General features: G+C 44.7%; 1 protein-coding gene across 2 annotated transcripts in view; it reads left to right on the plus strand.

The window, feature by feature from the left end:
* Positions 1-19070, plus strand: part of SLC24A3 (solute carrier family 24 member 3) — a 543873-nt gene that overhangs the window by 66218 nt on the left and 458585 nt on the right. For both annotated transcript variants that reach the window (XM_053926044.2, XM_024559437.4), the window contains exon 2: positions 12121-12249. In XM_053926044.2, coding sequence (XP_053782019.1) covers positions 12121-12249 — 129 coding nt within the window. The remainder of the gene's footprint in view (positions 1-12120; positions 12250-19070) is intronic.

The following is a 19070-nucleotide window of genomic DNA, read 5'->3' on the forward strand; positions in this document are numbered from 1 at the left end:
TGGGAGGAACAACTAAGAGGCAAGACAGACTGGGCAACCCAGGGTTTCAGTGTGGTGAAATCAAGCCTCAAAACCTCTGTCTGTAAAACCTGTGTTGGTTGTGGCAGTGGGAGAAACTCCCACCCTCATGGGAGATTTTGTTGGAGAGACCCAGAGGGTCCTAGAACATACACAAACCCATCCATCTGGAAATCACCAGAAGAGCCAAATTTGCTTGTGGGTAGCGGAGGAAGTGACTGAAAGTGGGCCTAGATCCCAGCAAGAGGCATTGTTCCCTCTCAGATGCCTCCTTCACATATAGCACCACAACACAGCTACTTGGGTCTCTCTGCCCTGGCGAATACTTAAGGTTCTGCCCTTTACAATGTAACAGCCACATGGAGAGAAAAAAAAAAATATGGCCCAAATGAAAGAACAAAGCTCCAGAGCAAAGCTCCAAGAATAGAACTAAGCAACGAAGAAATAGCCAACCTACCTGATGCACAGTTCAAAACACTGGTAATCTGGATGCTAACAGAAATGGTTGAGTATGGTCGCAAAATAGAGGAAAAAGTGAGGGCTATGCAAAATGAAATAAAGAAAAAATATTCAGGGAACTAATAGTGAAAGGAAGGAAGCCGGGACTCAAAAATCAATGATTTGGAGCAGAAGGAAGAAATAAACATTCAACCAGAACAGAAGGAAGAAACAAGAATTTAAAAAAATGAGGAGAGGTTTAGGAACCTCTGGGACAACTTTAAACCTTCCAACATCCAAATCATAGGGATTCCAGAAGGAGAAGAACAAGAGCAAGAAATTGAAAACTTATTTGAAAAAATAATAGAGAACTTCCCCAATCTGGCAAAGGAAATAGACTTCTGGGAAGTCCAGGGAGCTCAGAGAGTCCCAAAGAAGTTGGACCCAAGGAAGCACATGCCAAAACACATCATAATTCCATTACCCAAGATTCAAGATAAGGAAAGAATCTTAAAAGCAGCAAGAGAAAGAGAGAGATTTACCTACAAATGAGTTCCCATAAGACTATCAGCTGATTTCTCAAAAGGAACCTTGCAGGCAAGAAGGGGCTAGAAAGAAGTATTCAAGGCATGAAAGACAAGGATCTACGTCCAATATTACTCCATCTGACAAAGCTATCATTTAGAATGGAAGGGCAGATAAAGTGCTTCCCAGATAAGGTCAAGTTAAAGGAGTTCATCATCACCAAGCCTGTATTATATGAAATGTTAAAGGGTCCTTTCTAAGAAAAAGATCAAAACTGTGAAAAATAAAAACCAAAACCAAAAACACTAAGCCAACAACTAAAACAGGAACAGAATCACAGAAATGGAGATCAGATGGAGAGTTATCAGCGGGAAGGGGGAAAGAGGAGAATGGAGGATAAAGGTACAGGGAATAAGAAGCATAAATGGTAGGTACAAAATAGATGGGGAGGTAAAGAATAGTATAGGAAATGGAGAAGTCAAAGAACTTATATGTACGACCCATGAACATGAACTAAGGGGGGGGATGCTAATGGGAGGGGGTACGCAGGGCAGAGGAGAATAAAGGGAGGAAAAAATGCAACAATTGTAATGGCATAATCAATAAAATATATTTATAAGTAAATAAAATTATGGGGGCCCAGCACTGGAAGAGTGGAAGGGATCTTGAGGAAAGGACCACAATATCTCTGATATTGACCATGAGGGACTTTTACTTACCCCATCCACTATGTCTGTGACCCATCTACCCTTTCACTATCCACTCATTTTTCTGCCGTGAAACAACTTGTACATGATTCCAGAAGAGATGGATATGCTACTTTGTTCCCAAAGCCCTTACTCCACCACCCCTTCTTAGTCTCTGTCTGTTTGCTTTTGTTGAAATCCTCTTCCTTGTTAACTACCTCCTTCATTTTTACAAACAATGGAAGAGACCTTTCACTTTTCTTTTTTCTCTCTGGTTCCCTGTTAAAGGACTTAGTGACCTTGGCTGGTGGTGACTTTGATGGACGGGGTTAGGGCTTCACTGGAGATTAGAGCAAAGGACTTGTTCCCTCGGGGTGGCTTCAAAGGTCGTTTGTGCATCAGCCTTTCCACACCTTCCCTTTCCCGGTGGTAGATCTGTGAGTCGGGATTGAAACCTGAGAGTGCATGGTTCCATAAGCTCAGCTATGTTCCCATATGGGTTTCACATGATTTTTTGACCAACTTGAATTGTTTAAGTCCTCCTGGTGGGGACTTCTAAGTCAGAGCAGGGTTACTTTTCCTCTTTGTCTAAGAGGGCTTGGGGATTATGACCCTTCCCACTTTATTCCACCAGTACCACTGGCTGTCTTCCTTCTTCGCAAAGAAGGATACCAAAAGAGAACAAAAATCAGGCAAGCCCAGCTTCTTTTTTGTCTCATCAGAATGTGTGATCACCTTTACCTCAAGGCCATTGCCTTTTCCTCTGTTTCCCTTGCCCCTGCAGTGCTCTGACAGAATTTGGTTTCTGCCTGGGTTTTTGACCTTGGAACAGGGATATTCTACTCATGTGATTAGGCCAATTTTTAGTGTAGTCACAACTCACATATGGCTATTTAAATTTACATTAATTAAAATGACAAAATTAAAAATCAGATTTCTCGTTTGGACTAGCCACATTTAAAGTAGCCACATTTGGCCGTTGGCTACCATATTGGACAGGGGCCATCTTGGACGTTCCTATCACTGCAGAAAGTCCTTTTCGATGGCACAGATCTAGATGTATCACAGTGGTATTTGGGGTCTTCTGCTTTTTAAAATGTGGGAAGTTGTCTTGGGGAGCACTGCAGGAGCTCCTGTGTCTCCCTTTGATTTCCCAAAGTTCCTTGACAGGTTGAATGTTGGGTCCAATGGCTGAACAAAAAGCTTCAGAGAGCATGACAAGTAGAATTTAAACTAGCTGCCCCTGTCTAAAAGGTGATTTCAGTTTTGGATCCAGGATCCACATTATACCTATTGGGTTGTGGCTGCACATGTTGCCATCTGACCCCCTTTTCCTCCCTATTTCTGTGTTCTATCCATACTTATTACCTCTTTAAAATTGTCTTTGTTGTGAGGCCCATTGCATAGCCACTAACACAGGTTTTTGGAATTGAATGGCTTCCTGTCTTTGAATGCAGGTGGGATAATAGGAGCAGTTAGGGCGTTGGCTGATATGATACCCCTGCTGCCTGAGAAATGTGGTTTATGTTGCTCCCCTTCATCAGGTGCAAATACTTTAGTGCTTGCTCCTGAGTGATGTACAACAATCAGTGAGACCCAATGAGCACCCACTTTAAATGGAGGTTAACTGTAGGTCTGAAGAGTTATAGCACACAGAAAAGAAAGCCTCCCTCACCTTCATCCTCTTTTTCATACCAGAAGGACCCTACACCAGGTCAGATCATTATCCTCATTACTTCCAGAGGCATTTATTCCATTGTGGTACTGCAGAATGCATTGCCTTGGATACGTGCAGGTTCCTTTTTGAAACAGCCTGGTTGGGGTGCACATTTGCATGTAGTGATTTCAGACCCTTTTGTTCATCTGTGCCTTCATTAAAAAATGTGGAGACTTCTAGAGTGTTGTTTGGACCAGCACTGGCATCCACTGGGAACTTGTTAGAAATACTGAATTTCATAGGTCTACTTATCAGAATCCATATTTTAGTAAGGTCCCTGGGTGATAGGCACACACATGAAAGTTGAGGAAAAAAATCCCATGTTGAATAACGTATGTGTGTGTGTGTGTGTGTGTGAGAGAGAGAGAGAGAGAGACAGAGAGACAGAGAGACAGAGACAGAAACAGAGAGAGAAAAGAGAGAGGTGTTGATTGGTTGATGGAGAGAGAGTCCAGAGGAGAGGAGAGGAGAGGGGCCCTCTTGCTTTCTTCCTGATGAGGTTGGTCCGGAATGACTTTCAGGACAAGGCCTGAGCTCTGAGCAACTTCAGGTTGTGTAATCTGGGAAAAGGCAAGAGATAAAGAGGTTGCAAGCGAGCCTTGCTGGTGTAACAAGGGCAGAGGAAGCACCAACAAGAGCTGGAGCTAACTCGGCTTCTGACATGTTTCTAGATCAAGAGGAAGATAGGCTCTGAGGAGGGGAGCATGCCCTGGGGTCAGCTCTTGGGGTCCTTAGAACAAACCCATTTGCTTTATTTAGTGGGGCAATGAAGAAAGATGGAGCTGTTTTGAAAAGAGAGAGCTCTGAAACAGGCTGCTAGGACCTGATCATCTCAAGCCATTCTCAAGGAATTTGGAAAGGAAGCCACTGAGGAAGATACGTGAGGAAGTGTCTCACCGTGGCCAGATGGCACTGTGGACGCTGAGCACCATCTCTGAGAAGGGCTATGTAGTTCTCAGTGAGGGGTCTTTCTGGTGCCTGGGGATGCTGAGGGATCCTTGCATTTTGGACTTCAGGATGGAGAGATCAAACTAAACACTGTGCTGGGAACTTTGAAGGCCCACGGTGCCTGTGAATTTAGGAATAAATCATTAGTATGGTGTAGCAGAACTTCTCAGACTTTAGTGGGCACTTTGAGCACCTGTTAAAATGCAGTCTCATGCAGTGGGCCTGATGTGGGCCCTGAATTTTGCAGTTCTAACAAGCTCCCAGGTGACGCTGATTTGGTTGGTCCAGGCACCACCCTCTAAGTAGTAAGGTTGTAATGCAAACAGTGTGGGCCAGGAACTCAGAACACCTGGATTCTGATTCAGGTTTACCACTAAAATTCCTGGGCCTGTGTTTTAAACTTAACTTCCCTGTCAAGAGGCATGACTCCTGTAGGATGATGTTTAATCACCTGGGGATCTTCCATGGAGATTCAGCTGTTCTTTGGGGATCTCCTGATTACTTCACAGTTACACCCAGGTTATGGCTCTAGTGCAGGGGTGTCAAACTCATTTCACCAGGGGCCACATCAGCCTTGTGGTTGCCTTCAAAGGGCTGAATGTAATTTTAGGACTGTATATATGTAACTACTCCTTAACTAGGAGCAAGGAGCTTGGCACTGCTGGTGAGTAGAAACAAGGTGCTGGGCCAGATAAAACAAGGTGGAGGGCTGGATTCGGCCCGTGAGCCTTCATGTTTGCCACCTGTGCTCTAGTAAGACACTATGACACCATAGCTCTAGAGCATCTACTGAGTTTCAGGCCAGGGAAACACAGTGAAGAGAAAAACACAAGCACGCTAGGTCCTCCTGGAGCTTACAACCTGGTAGGGGGTGGGGAGGACTGATATAATGAGAGTCATTCTGTCTTATTCTGTCTGTGGTATATGCTCCTTCTCTTGAAGTTTGTGATCTGGGGGCTCCTGGGGAATCTGGGAAAGCTGCCTGGAAGAAGCAGCCAGGGTCTATGTGGACCCCCCTACTTTTTCCTCAGTATCACAACTAGACCTGCCTTGTTTTGCCCAATAACCACGGCAACATTTGCATTTGGGACCAGTTGGGACTCTTGGCTCATGCTTTTGGGTTGGGAGCTGTGGACAGTCCTTTGTTCTCCAGGACAGTCTTGGAGGGGCTTGCTCAGCCTCTGGGGACTGTGTAGGGGTCTGTGTCAGGAGGGAAGGCAGCAGCAGCAGCAGCAGCAGCAGGGACTTTGGGGTAGGGACATAGGGAGGTAGTGGGGCTTCTCTTTCTCCTCCATGGTTGGGTATGTACAGAGACTGGTAATGGGGCCAGTGTTTTCGGATGCAGGACACCATGAACACCACACGTGTGTGGTCCCCATCCTCCCTTTCTCCATGTGTGCTCCTACTCTCTTTACACCCCTCCTCCCAGCAACAGCAGGCAGCGGTCATTTCTTGGGCCAGGTAGCCTCCCTTTGTGTGTCCTTCCAGCAAGACTGGCCCTAGGGATCTCAAGACTGCAGTGTGCCCCATGCAGATTAAGGCTACACCAGACCTGAGATCTGCATTTTTAATCAGCCCCAGGAGATGCCCCTGCTGTTGCTAAGGGACACTGAGCAAGAGACCTCTGGAGGACAGGGCAACAGCGGAAGGAAGTGCCGCTGCAGTGGGGCATGTGGCTCTCTGGCTTAGGGTTACTTGTCCATCTTCTCAGTGAAAGGGAAGCCTATCTGAGGGACCGGAAAACCTCAACTTTTAATAGGCGTTTCCTTTGAACACCGAGATGTATGCTTTGACACTGGGATAATGTTGAAATTCAGCATGAAAGCAGCTTGTTGTGGTTGCCATCCCTGAGTTGGAGTGCATGAGAGGGAGAGCTTGGCCCAGCCCAGTGGGATCTCGGAGTCAATCCCTCACCCACTGAACAGGGTGTACAAACAGCTAGAGAGAGGAGAAAATTAAAATGGGGTCAATGGCCTCTGAAGCTACAGGTCTCTGGATCTGCCCTTCTCTGTCTTCCTGGAGCTTTGAGGCAGTGGAGGGGAACCTGTGCACAGACTATTTAGCCTCTGGCTTCCTCCTCTCCTGGTGGGTTTGGAAAGCTTACATGCAGCCTCCACAGTCTGTGCTCCTTTTCAAGGACCAAGAGCAATGGAGAGGGACAGGGATGCTCTTGTTTCAGCTGGAAAATATATGTGAAAATGCACATAGAGAAAGCCAGTGCCTCCCTTGCTCCCCATTTTCACCCACTTGGAAGGAGAACCATCAGGCTGAGAACCACTTTCCTGAGACTCTAGGGTGTGGTCAGGAAGGAGGCTGTTGGGAGAATGGTGCAGAGGCAGATTTGCCCATGCTCACTGAGTGTGCAGAAGGCTTGACCACTGACCCTAGCCTCCGACCGACCTCCATTCAGGGTGCACAGAATGGAGACAGCTGTGTAAACCACAGGGCAGGGTATTTGTAGCCTTGGTGCGCTGAGCCTGCCTCAGAGCCAAAGTTAGTTATTGCTGTCACTGGCTCTTGTCTTTTGTGCTGTTAAGTGTGTTGTATTAGGCATTACAAGACTTAGATTCCCCATCTGCAAATGGGGGAGGGGGAATGGAGGCTGTGATGGGGGAGGCTGTTGCCCTGCCTCTCTGAGAGTTTCAGAATGGTGGAGCATTCCATCCCAGGTTTCAAGAAGAAATGCAGAATTCCAGCTCTCAGGGAGGGGAGAGTTAAGACAACTTCTCAAAGTGAGCCTGCTGGCCCCATGAGGCCACTTTCCCTGGGCTCCCAGAGCGCGGAGACAAGGTAGGACATGCATACCTGGGCTTTAGAGTCAGATCTGGGCTCGAGTGCCAGCTCAGCCACTTAACCCCATCAGCAATAGCAGTAAGATGGCTGAAAGTCCCTGGGAGAGCATGGAGTGGACAGTGTGGGAAGGCTGCTTGGCACAGACATCAGGGGCATGCAAGGTAATTATGATGACACTGCAGCAAATCTGTCCATCAGCTGTCTGTCCACATGTATGAAGAAGTGAATCCCCTCCTCAGACAGCAGGCAAGCCCCACCAGTCTGCTGGGCCTGGGACCTGTATTTGGGAAGGTGGAAGCCCTGTGGGACAAGAGTGCACAGAGGAGAAAGTGCATTAGTCCTAGGGTGAGGGCTGGGACCTGGGTCATCCAAAGAAATACATTCTTGGGGTCAGAAATCTTTGGGCTCTCCAAGCCCCAGTCACAAGGAGGAAAAAGGGAATTGGGTGCAGGGTAGGAGGTGGAGAGTAAAAGAGAGAGAGAGAGAGAAAGAGGGGGGGAGAGAGAGAGAGAGAGAGAGAGAGAGAGAGAGAGAGAGAGAGAGAGAGAGAGAGAGAAAGAAAGCAAACAAGAGAAAGAGGGAGTACAAGCGGGAGAGGGTGAGCACACAGCTTTGTAATGGAAACTTGGCACCCAGCCTCCACTTTCTTTCCTTCCTTAGTGCCTGTGGCTTGAGTCTCGGGTTGAGAACTTCCCCTTCCAGCAGACACCAGGTGCTATCTCCACAGCCCACTTGTGCCCTCACCCCTGCCCCCTCAGAGCCTGTAGCCATGCACACACATTACCTTTGCTCACCAGCATGTGACATGGGACATGTGAACCTGCTGTCTCCCTCTTCATATCCCCACCCCCTCCCCTGACTAATTAGGCCAACACACACTTCCAGGGCCTGGCAGATGAGGAGCCAAGAATGCAGTGGACAGAGGCCAAGTGTTTTTGTTGACATTGCTCAAGTATAGTTTGTGGAGCAGTGTCTGCCATAGCAGAGAAGTCCAGAGAAGCCGGAGATGATGAGAAGAAAGCACTGAAAAAACCAAGTGTGGTCATCTCTTCAAATCCTTTTTGCTCCTTCCATGTCATGAATAATGGGACCAGCTTAGTTTCTAGGAAATCCACACTCAGTGGAGCATTATGCACCCAGTGGTATTTTAGAACCATTTTCTTTTTTCTTTGTGATGTTTTCCTGGGGTGATGCTCATGCCTCATGCTGTTCTTAATAGTTTCTGAGAAAACATCTTTCTTGAAAAATAAACCAGTAAGACTGTCTTCACCCCTAACCTGTTATAAGGTGCAGGCTGCATTGTTGATCTCTCTTACTATAGCTGAATAATGCAACCAGAGGAATTCAGTCCTCTCCAGATCTACCAGACCTAGGCTCAAATCCCATCCTGCCCCTTTTTGCTCCCTGTGTGATCTTGGTCGAGTCATATTTAAACTTTGTGTTTCAGTTAGGAACTAATAGTTCAAAATAATACTGTTGTATGATTAAACATGGTGAAGGAAGGAAAACTCTTGGCACATAAATACACACTCAGTAAATGGAAGCCTGTTAACTTCCATTTAGGCAAAACTATTAAATGGCAGTTGATGTGGCCATGGATGGTTCTGATCTTAGGCAAATCTATTCTCACTTATTTACGCTAAAGGTAAGTTGACCCCAGAACCAACTGCCTCTTCTTAGCTCACCAGTAATTTTGTGAGGATAAATGAAATGTGATATAGGATTGTCACATTTGGTTCTCAGTGGGAAGTGAATGCAATGCTTTACTTTTCTCATTCTCATTTTCTCAGACTCTGATCCCTGCATTAGTGGTCAATGGTAAATACATTTTTGTTGACATAAAAGTTTGTAGATGTTGGAATCCAGAGGTGCTTTAATAGTCTCTAATTCCTGAAGATATTGATTCATTATGTAAAAAAAACCCCTCTAATTTTCTACTACAATAGCTGGCTTTATTTATATGTCTCTTAATTGGTATCAGCTTTTCTCTCACAATTACAGAACCATGGAAACTTGGCCTGGGAAAGAATTTTGGAAGTCATTGGAAGGGACACTCTTGCCTCTTTACAAATCTTTGCATCGCAGTGTCATAAAGCACTTTTCTGACCCAGATTAAGAGAACAGTAGAATGGCCAGTTTGTTGGTCCATAGCACAACTCTATCCTTGAATCTCATACAGGCTGGCAGATATCTTTGATGCCCTGCCCACATCACTCTGTTTTTACCTATTCAGTGTACACTGGCACTGGTCAGCATTTAGCACCTGTATCTCATTGACCAAGGCCTTTTTCTGAGCACGAGAACCTCCCTTAAACATGTGGCAGGTTGTAAGTGCCAGGGAATTAGTGTCCCCTGGGAACAGCCTTTAACCAATGGCAGGCCAGGAGTAGGTAGATAAATATCCAAGCTCCCTCACCCCTTGGGTGTCTGAGATGCATGTCTACATTGGCACCCAGAGATTTCCAGAGGGGCCAAGCTATAGTTGACTCATTCTGGCAACTTGCTTGAAATGCACTCTGTTGGCTGGCTTCCTTTCCCTGTCCCATTTTTCTATTTCTGGATTGCCCTCTCCCCTCACCCCATATAAACCATCTGCTTGAATCCTTGTCTCAGAGGCTGATTCTGCAGAAACCCGGCCTGAGACAAATGGGATGTCTTTCTCCACACTTTCAGATTTTTTTATGGTAATGTGGTATTACACTCACATTTTAGGGCTGCTTGTTGGATTTTAAGGCCACTGACCTTATTGTTTCTTCATGAGTTTTTGAAATTTTTTTCTCTGCTTGTCACCAGTCTTAATCGTAAGAATTAACTGTTCAGGTTAACCAGCCTACACAAATGCCTGCTTTACCCTTGAATTATCTCTGGTATTATCCTCACACTTTTTGCTAAACTGATATATGTGGTTACCATGTAGGAGTTATATTTCAGAGTCTAAAGTTCTTGTTTATTATAGTTAGGATCCACAGTCTTTTTTTTTTTTTTTTTTTAAAGAAAATACCTCAAGGCTGTCCCTGGCCAGCATACATGAGTTTTAATTAGCTATCCTGATAATTTTACATCTGGGAGTGGTTTCTTTTTGCCTGTGGGAGACCTCAATGCATGAATAGCCTACAATTTTTATGTCCTGTTGGCTTAGGTGAAATGTCCACAAGCATTGTAATTTTCAGAAACTGCTATGAGTCTCACTTTACCCATCCACAAAAAGGGAATAATTATTTTTATGTATGCTTATTGAGCATCTGCTCTGAGCCAGCAATCATTGGGTGATGGAGGAACAACAGTGGACAAAGTAGACAATGTGTGTACTCTACTTTCTTTCCCAAGTGATGTCATGAAGTTCAAATTCAATGATGAAGGTGAAATTATTTAGGAAACTGTGAATCACTCTGGAAATAGGGGAATGGGTATCATGACCCTCAGCTTTTCATTGACCATTTCAGTATACCACATTGATGGAGGTGGATGGGTGCGCCCTCCAGCCTTTTGTGAAAACCCTGGGCCCATGAATTAGGCCTTGTCTTATACTTAAATCCATTTTCAAAAAAAAATCCATTTTCTGACCACAGCAAGTCTGGACATTTAAGAGGTTGCCATTGTCTCATGTCATATCTTTGTTTCATGCCAAGCTGCTAGAAAGAGTCATTTTTGCTTGTCGTTTCCACCTTCCAGTGACCTTCTGACATCCAGCTTTGTCATTCATTTGTCTTTGTCCTCCTTGATTTGTCCATAGTTGTCAAGGCTATTTATTGGCCACTCTTTCTGTTTTGGGATTCTCCGTCTGCTTGCTTACGGTGATAGAATTTTCTTTGCTCTTTTTCTTTCTTTCATGGACCTTTGGTGAATTCTTTTATTCCACTTGATTTCTGAAGGAATGTAGAGTTCCCCAGTGATTTCTTGTTTCATTCCCTTCTCTTTAGTCCCTTCCCCTCCTTCTCTGGAAGGCCCCATTAATACATGTCTCATACTGTTCCCTGTTTGCTTATGACTCTCCTAATGCTCCCTGTCCCCTGAGGTGTCTGAACCACATTTTCCTGGGGAGCATACCTCCCTTTCAGTGTTCGACAGACACTTCAAAGGTATGACTCAACATGTCCTTACCAGAGAACATACTGCATTCTCCCCTCTCATGTACTATTCAGTCTCTGTTCTTTTCCTGGCATTTCCTTCCCCACATTCATCTGTTAGAGAATTCAGTACTGTTACATGCTTATCCTCTTCACATATTCTACTTTTCCTCATTCATGCTTTCATCTCTTGTTTATGGAAATCTCGCTATGTGGCATTCAAGGCCTAAGCTATTGGATGTCAAAATGGTGTCTTAGCTTGGGTAACCCTCCAGAAGCAGATCCTGATCAAGTGTTCAATTGCAGGTAGGTTTTTGGGGAGGTGGTTCAAGGAAATACTGGTAGGAGAGTAGATACTGGTGGGCTGGAGCCAGTTATACTGACCTAGTGGATCAACTGTGCCCATCTCTTCCTGAATTCATGTTCAGTGAGGCAATTTTGGTAGCTTGAAATAGAACATGATGGGGCTATTTACACAATGGAAATTGGCCAATGGCTACAAATGAGGATTTTATCCCTGAGAGAGTTGGTAGTTAAACATTTTCCTGCATGTTCTGTGGAGTGGGAATTAAGACAGTGAAGGACAGCAGCCAATAAAATGTGCTTTATCATGAGAGTTACACTGTAAACAACTGCTGTGGAATCCCAGTCAAGAAAACTCTGGAATCCAGTTTAGAATACACACCTGAAAGTCATCCCACTGGAGCAGTGATGTATTAATGAACTACTTCCTACCAGTTATTGGCTAAGAGCTGCTTCTGTTGGGCCCAGTAGGTTCCAGAAGCCAGAAGTACAAAGCCAGAAGTACAATGATAAGGTCTAAGGGGGTATAGGCAGGGCTGAGCCCCTGATAGCTCATTAAGATGCTGGGCACCCAGATTGGTAAAGGCTAATTAGTGATGTGTGGTTATTATCTTTTTCTCCCCAGACCTTGACTTCATGGATCTCATAGGGGAAGACAGACAGTGGACAGTGGGAAGGAAGTTAATGCAGGTGAATGAAACCTTGACTTCAGAAGACACAGGACTTCGGAGCAGCAAGAACTGCACTGAACCAGGTAACTGACAGCTGCACTCTGGGCAGCGGCTGCTGTTTTCTCTGGTTATGGCTAAAGAAGAGCTGGATGCCATGTTTTTTCTTGGAATTCTAACCCAGAGAGACTAAGGAAATTTAGGACGTGTCTAAGAAACTCAAAGGTGGAGATCCCAGGGGACTATTCAGGTGTGTTTCTACCTCTGTATTCTTTTCCCACAGAAGCTTCAGAAAAGGTAATTCAAAGTCAAGAGAAATACAGTGTTAGGGAGCCCAGTCATCACCTTTGGTATGGGAAAGAATAGAGTCAGTTATGATATGGTGACCAGCTCCAGGATGCTGGGTTCATCTACACGTGGGGTCAGCAGTGGTGGAGGGCTTCTGTTCTCTGTGGTTGGAATTGTGTTTTAGGCAGGTGATGAGATCTCTCTGTGAGTATCATTGCTCACTGTTATTAAGAAATGCCTCTTGCAGAATGATGAGTGTAGAAGAATAAAGCACATTAGAAGTGACTGCAAGAAAGGAAATGACTCAGTTTACAGGTAGAAAAGATGTCCAGGTTTTTAAAAAGAGCACAAGCCCAGCACATGCTGCTGGTGTTGGTAGGAGTGGGGGGTGAGGGTCAGTGAAAGGGGGGACAGGAAAGGATATAGGAGGGCAATGGGAGGAGTAAACGAGAGCTCATCATGTAAAGAATAGTGACCCGGGAGCTACATTCTCGATTTCTTCATCTGTGGATGCTGGGGACTGGACTTGATTTCTGGGGCCCTTGACTCTGAACCAAATTTTGTAGGGAAGATGGTCATGCCTGAACCAGGAAGGGTCTTGTTGAAATCCTAACATATCAAGGGCCTGCCTGGAGTCTATCTTTACTAAGTTGTTTTGACCACCCCAGCCTGTTGTCACCATTCTGTTTTTGAATGTTTTTGATATAAAATGTCTCTTACTGTGCCACTATGGACATTCTATGGTGACTTAATTCAAATTAAATACAATTAAAAATTCAGATTCTCAGTTGCATTAGCCACACGTCAAATATCTGAGAGCTGCGTGTGGTTTGTGGGTCCCCTATTGGACAGCACAGATCATAAGAGTATTTCCATTGTCTCTTGGACAGGCTGGTCTAGAAGTTCTCATTTGTCTTTGGATATGTCTCCTGTCTTTCTAGCTCAAGGATATAGAGTGGATATGTAATCTGAGAGCCCCATCTCTAATCTGGGTCTTGGGATCACACTCACCTGGGTTTGAATCCTAGCTTAGAAACCTGGAAGATATTGGCTTTGGGCAAAACAGTCAGGTTCTCTAAGCCTCTGTTTGCTTCTCTGTAAAACTAAGTTTGCTGTGAGAATTGGTAATGAAGAAGTGAAGTATTAACAGCTTAGTGCTCTGTGTGTAGTAGCTCCATAGTAGGAGCTCACTCATGAATTTCCTACTGTCTGCTTGGGCACCTATCCCTCCATTACAGGCAGGTCATGGAGCTACATTCTCCAGCCCTCCTCATGGGAATGGACCATACAACACATTTGGTTCAGTCAACAGCTTAGTTCCTCAGGTGGCCCAGGTCTGGGCAATCACCTAGGTGCACAGAGAGGCTCAAGCACCATCTTCAAAAACATACAGGTTGGAAGATCTTGCCATGGCAATGACCATGGTCCCTCTCAGGAATCCTCTGTTTCTATAAGAATGCGATCAGAACATTGCTGCAAACTCACATTACTACCACTCGTCTTGATCTTCTTTCTCGAACACTGTTGGAAAACTACTTCTCGGTGTTCACTGAACAGATATTTTATGAAAAACCTTGAGAACCAAAGCACTCATGGCATCCTGATTTAGAATTAAAATTTAATAATATGCATCGTAATATTTATTTGTACACTTTGCAGTGTGTCTCCAGAAAAATCTGTCTTTTCATTTTTAGTTGCTTGATATTTTAAGGAAGTGAACTTTTCCTCAAAGTGCTTCTTTCAAATGAACTTTGGAAGAGGGAAGGTATTTAAAATGACAGCCTTCGTTATGGGCTTCAGTCTGAGATTACTGGAGTGTCTTTTGATAAAGAGCTCAGCTTCCTGTGTCTGCCTGGCTTAATTGGGTCTAAGGTCTTTGAAGATGGAAAGATAGGCTGGGTCTGTGCAGCAGGACTGAGGAGACGCTGCCAGTGCACTGACCCTATGGGGGTGTGCCAGGAGCATTCACTGGATCAGGTGTGTACTGAAATGGCCGTCAATGACGTAACCTGTTGAATGTGAATAGAGGAGGGAAACCAGAGGTCCCTACAGGAGCAGCACTATGGGGCAAGTCCAAAAGATTAATGTGGGCCATGAACTAGAGCTAAGGGACAGGCACAGATTGGCAAGCAGGGAAGACCAGTCGGTCCAGGTACAGGTCATGGACAAAGTAACTATTGGGTTCCTACTGTTTTTGAATTTAAACCATAACACCAGGGTCTGCTAGTTTAAAATCACAGGGCTGGGCATGACCTACCTACAAAGCATGAAAGGTCCAACTGTCATCTTTTACATGAAAAAAGAAAGGTCCAGAAGGGATAAATGACCTATCCAAGGTCACATGGCTTGTCAGAAGCCGAGTAAGGCCCCAACTACCACACACAGATACTCAATGTATATTGATAATTAGGTAGAAAAATCTGACATTTGCATTATCTATAGTAACACTGTCCTGTAGAAATATAATGCAGGCTACAAATATAATTTTAAATGTTCCACTAGCTTCATTGAAAAAATAAAAAGAAACAGGTGAAATTAATTTTAACAATATATTTTGTTTAATCAAATATATCCACAATATTAGGAATGACAAATTTCAGTCACCTAGTATTTTATCTCTAGGTTTTAACCTAGGAAGAACTAAGGCTTGTTAAAAAAAAAAAAAGTCTTAAAAATCTATGCTTTATTGTACTAGCTCACATCACTTTTACTAACTTCCCTCTGCCCTTGTAGTTTCCATAATGATTCAAATAATAGCTGTTGACATTCTTAACTGGAACAAGTTAGATATTCGTTGTGATCTGCTCTTCAATTTGTATCAAATTATTTACTGAATTAGTTAGGGTAATAGCTGCTACAACAGATTAAGTCCTTCAGATTGGGGAGTTTAACACACGAGAAGTTTATTTTTTTTCCCTCATGTGAAGTTTTGATCTGTGGGTGGCTGTGTCATGAGGTGATGCATGGGCTTGGGAGCCTTCCGTTTCAAGGTTTTCTCATACTCATACCTGGTTTCCTAGATTGCTGTGCTTCTCTGCTTCAAGAGGAAAGAGCTTGGAGGATTTCAAGCTGCTGAGTTTTATGGACTCAACTCTCACTCTTGCTCACATTCCACTGTCTGGGGCTCAGTCAATGACAACTTCTAATTGCAGGGGAGGCTGGGACAGGTCCATTAGCAGAATGCCCCGGAAGAAGGGAAGGAAGGTTTGGTGAACAGCTACAATATTTCCTTCCAAACTTGTTCCTTTTTTAGAAAAATAAAATGTTTCCTTTTTTCTTCATACTTATTACAAGAGCATTATACTCCCTTTATAGAAAAACTATACCCCAAATTTACATCATCTGAGACTGGTTTAGCTCTTGGCTTAACCTTCATGATGTTCATCTGATCAAAATGATGCAATTCATTTTTCTTTTCACTTTGGGAGGGTCACAAGTGAGGTAGAAATTGTCCCATGTGTGCCCCTTTGCAGATTGCACCTTTTCTTTGTAAATACAAGAAGCCTAGGAAAATAATGAATGCTTGAGTACAGGTGAAGTTATTGGCAATAATGTGGAAAGAGCTTGAGTTCCAGAGAAAACACTAGATCTCAGTTCCATCACTTTCCACCTGTGTGATGTGGGTGAGGATCCTAAATTCTTTGACCCTCATTTCTACCATCTGTAAAGTGCTGATTAAAGGTGCCTACTTCACAGAGTTGTGGTAATCATGAAGTGAAATACATTTTGTGAAAGAGCTGAACCCTCAATTATAGCCTGTACTTAATAACCAGAAATATAATTGGTATACTGATGGCAGTCATTTACAGGGACTTTACCACTCTCAGGCACATTAGAACATTGTGGGTTATGAAGATTCTAATAAGGATGGATAGGTTATTTTGTGTATCTCAGCAACCATGCAGCATTTTTAGAGCTGTTCGAAGGGGGCTTACCCTGGGATTAACTAGGAGGCATCTGACTAATGCTGTTTTCTGGCCTAAGAGACCACTATATAGACAAACAGGATGAAATAGGGAGTACTGGATTTTCTATTTCACATTGAGAAGAGATTTTCTACTTCACACTAAAGTCTTAAGATTCAGGAGAAAGGGCTAGACCATATTAATTTCTTGTAGCTTCAACATCCCTTTAGGACTTTTTAAACTGAGGCATTCTTTACAACCGAGTTATTTAAAAGCAGCTTAAGTAGTCTAATCCAGTGAATGGTGCCCAGAATCTTCCTGAAATATAGATATAGGCTCATAAGTTCTGCTCTTAGATGCTTCTGTAGGCCTGCCTATTCACAAAGAACTTGGGGCATTTCAAAGCATTTTCATATTCGTTAGCTCATTGGAACATATTTGGCCCTTGGAATAAAAATACCTGCAACTCAGGAATGACCATATTATTGATAGAAAGTTAGACTGAGGCCAAGGCAAGCTGAGTTAAAAAACTGAGAATTCATAGTCATAAATGTGGAAAGACATTTAGGAATTATTTATTCCTCTACAAAGGCAGAGCCAAGTAGTTGCAACACAGACCATAGGGGCTGCAAAACCTAAAACACTGACTCTGTTGCCCTTTCTAGTTTGCTGCCTGTCCCTGTTTGAGGTCCTAGGACTGGTACCTCATGTGGCCTGGAGGGAGGTTGAGGCAAGGGTGATGTTTCCACCTTTTGCTCTGCCCTCCCTGACTCTTCCCCCAGATGGTGCCTGGGCCATGTTAAAATTAGTGCCATATTAAATATTTTTAATATCATCCCTGGGCTAGGTTCTGTGACTTGGGTACTCTACTCTCCTCACTCCCACCCCCACACACAGTCACAATAAAAAACCTTCAGCATTTACCTGTCCCTGTGTGAGGGATTTTTTTTTAAAGCAGAAGATTAAATATGCATTCCCTAAAAATGCTTGAAAACCAATGGTCTGGACTAATTTCTTATTCTGGAGCATCTGGGTGTCCAGACCAGCTGTCTGTCCAATTCTCCTTATATACCTTGGAATTGCTTCCCTCTTGGGTCTGAGGGTGAAGCATCCACATGGGGTTGGCTGAAGGTGAACACTTTCAGCCCATATCACTTGTAGGTAGTTTCCCTGGGGCTTTTGTTTTGCAGGCATGCTGAAGCAGTGAGCTCACTTGCGTGTAGAGGCCATGGTCACAGGGACACCGGCCATGGGTGAGCTCAAGGGGAAGCCACTCCCTGGCCCCCTTCATCCCTTGACTGGACCTGTGTGCTCTGTGACAGTGATGGCTGATTCTTCCTCCTGGCCAATGAGCAAATATGGCCATGGCTGTGTCCCCAGCCTTATGGGGGTTCACCCTTGCCTGGCCCCCAACTTCTCAGTCATTTCCAGAGCAGCAGTGTGCATGGAGTGACTACGTTCTCCTTTCTTGAATTACACATTCAGAAATTATCCTGTTCTACAGATAACTTTATTTCACTGATGAAACCAGGATGAGGTCTAGAAGTATGACTGGGCATCTGTCCCCAGGGACCAGCACTTGAATTTCCAGACTGTCCTGCCTCTGGACACAGAGTTGATCTGTGTCCCCTCACTTTAGGTGTGGAGTCAGACTTAAGTCACATGTGCAAATCAGGTCACACATGTGGCACCCTCTGTTCTTATCTAAGTGCTTTCAGATAAGGTAGGGCAGCAGTTCTCAGAGTGGGGCAGACTACCAGGAGCAGCCCTGCATACTTGTCAGAAATGCATATTCCTGGGCCTGTGTGAGCCTCAGTGGGTCAGAACCTCTGGGAAGTGGGCCCAGCCATGTAGGTTCCCACAAGTTAGCTCACCAGGGGCTTGTCAGGTGCATTCCAATGGGAGGAGCCCTGGCTTTGCTCATTGTAGTCATCTGGGGAGATTTTGAACCCAGGCCCCATCCCAGTGGAGACAACCTGAGTCTCTGGGACTGGGAACAGGCATAAGCGGTTTGAAAGTCCCCAGTGATGCCAGGGCTGAGCCCACTGCCTGAGACCACCTCCAGGTGCTGGCTGGCTCTGGAGAGCTGCCCTGGAAGTCCAGCGGGGGGGGATGAGGGGAAGATAACTGGGCCTGCAAGCCAGTCAAAACCCATCTCCTCCTCCTAGTCAACATACAAACAAACAATGCAAGCCCAATTGAAGACAACAAACCTATCTTGCTGTAGGTTCCTCATGCATTCATCATTCCTCATCAGCTACACCATAGTTGTTTAATTTTAAACTCCATCTTGGGGGTGTCTGTGTTCGTTTCTAAAATTTTTTCCTCTGTGAGACACTAGGATGGAGTTTCACCCTGGCTGTATTTTAATATGTGCAGTATATGAGAGTCAGATGGGAATGCTTTTGCCTCTCCCTATCAGTGGATCTAATCTTGCCTTCTAGAACTCCGTTGGTTGGTTGGTTGGTTGGTTGGTTGTTTGGCTGGTTGGTTGGTTGGTTGCCTAGCACTCACCTCTCCCACCAACACCTTCCATCCTTCTCAGAAATCTGGGCCCACCAAGGTACAGGGCTGACAATGGGCCTGAGGGCAGGGTCCAGGGGTGCTAACCGCCTCTCCCTGCAGCACTCTGGTTATGACTGGGACTCTCCAAGGACTCTGGGAGCTTCAGGGTAGGATGAGGGCCTGACCTCCCTCTCTAGAGGCTCATGGCA

Source organism: Desmodus rotundus, chromosome 6 (assembly GCF_022682495.2).
Source record: "Desmodus rotundus isolate HL8 chromosome 6, HLdesRot8A.1, whole genome shotgun sequence".
In the NCBI taxonomy this organism is placed as follows: domain Eukaryota; kingdom Metazoa; phylum Chordata; class Mammalia; order Chiroptera; family Phyllostomidae; genus Desmodus; species Desmodus rotundus.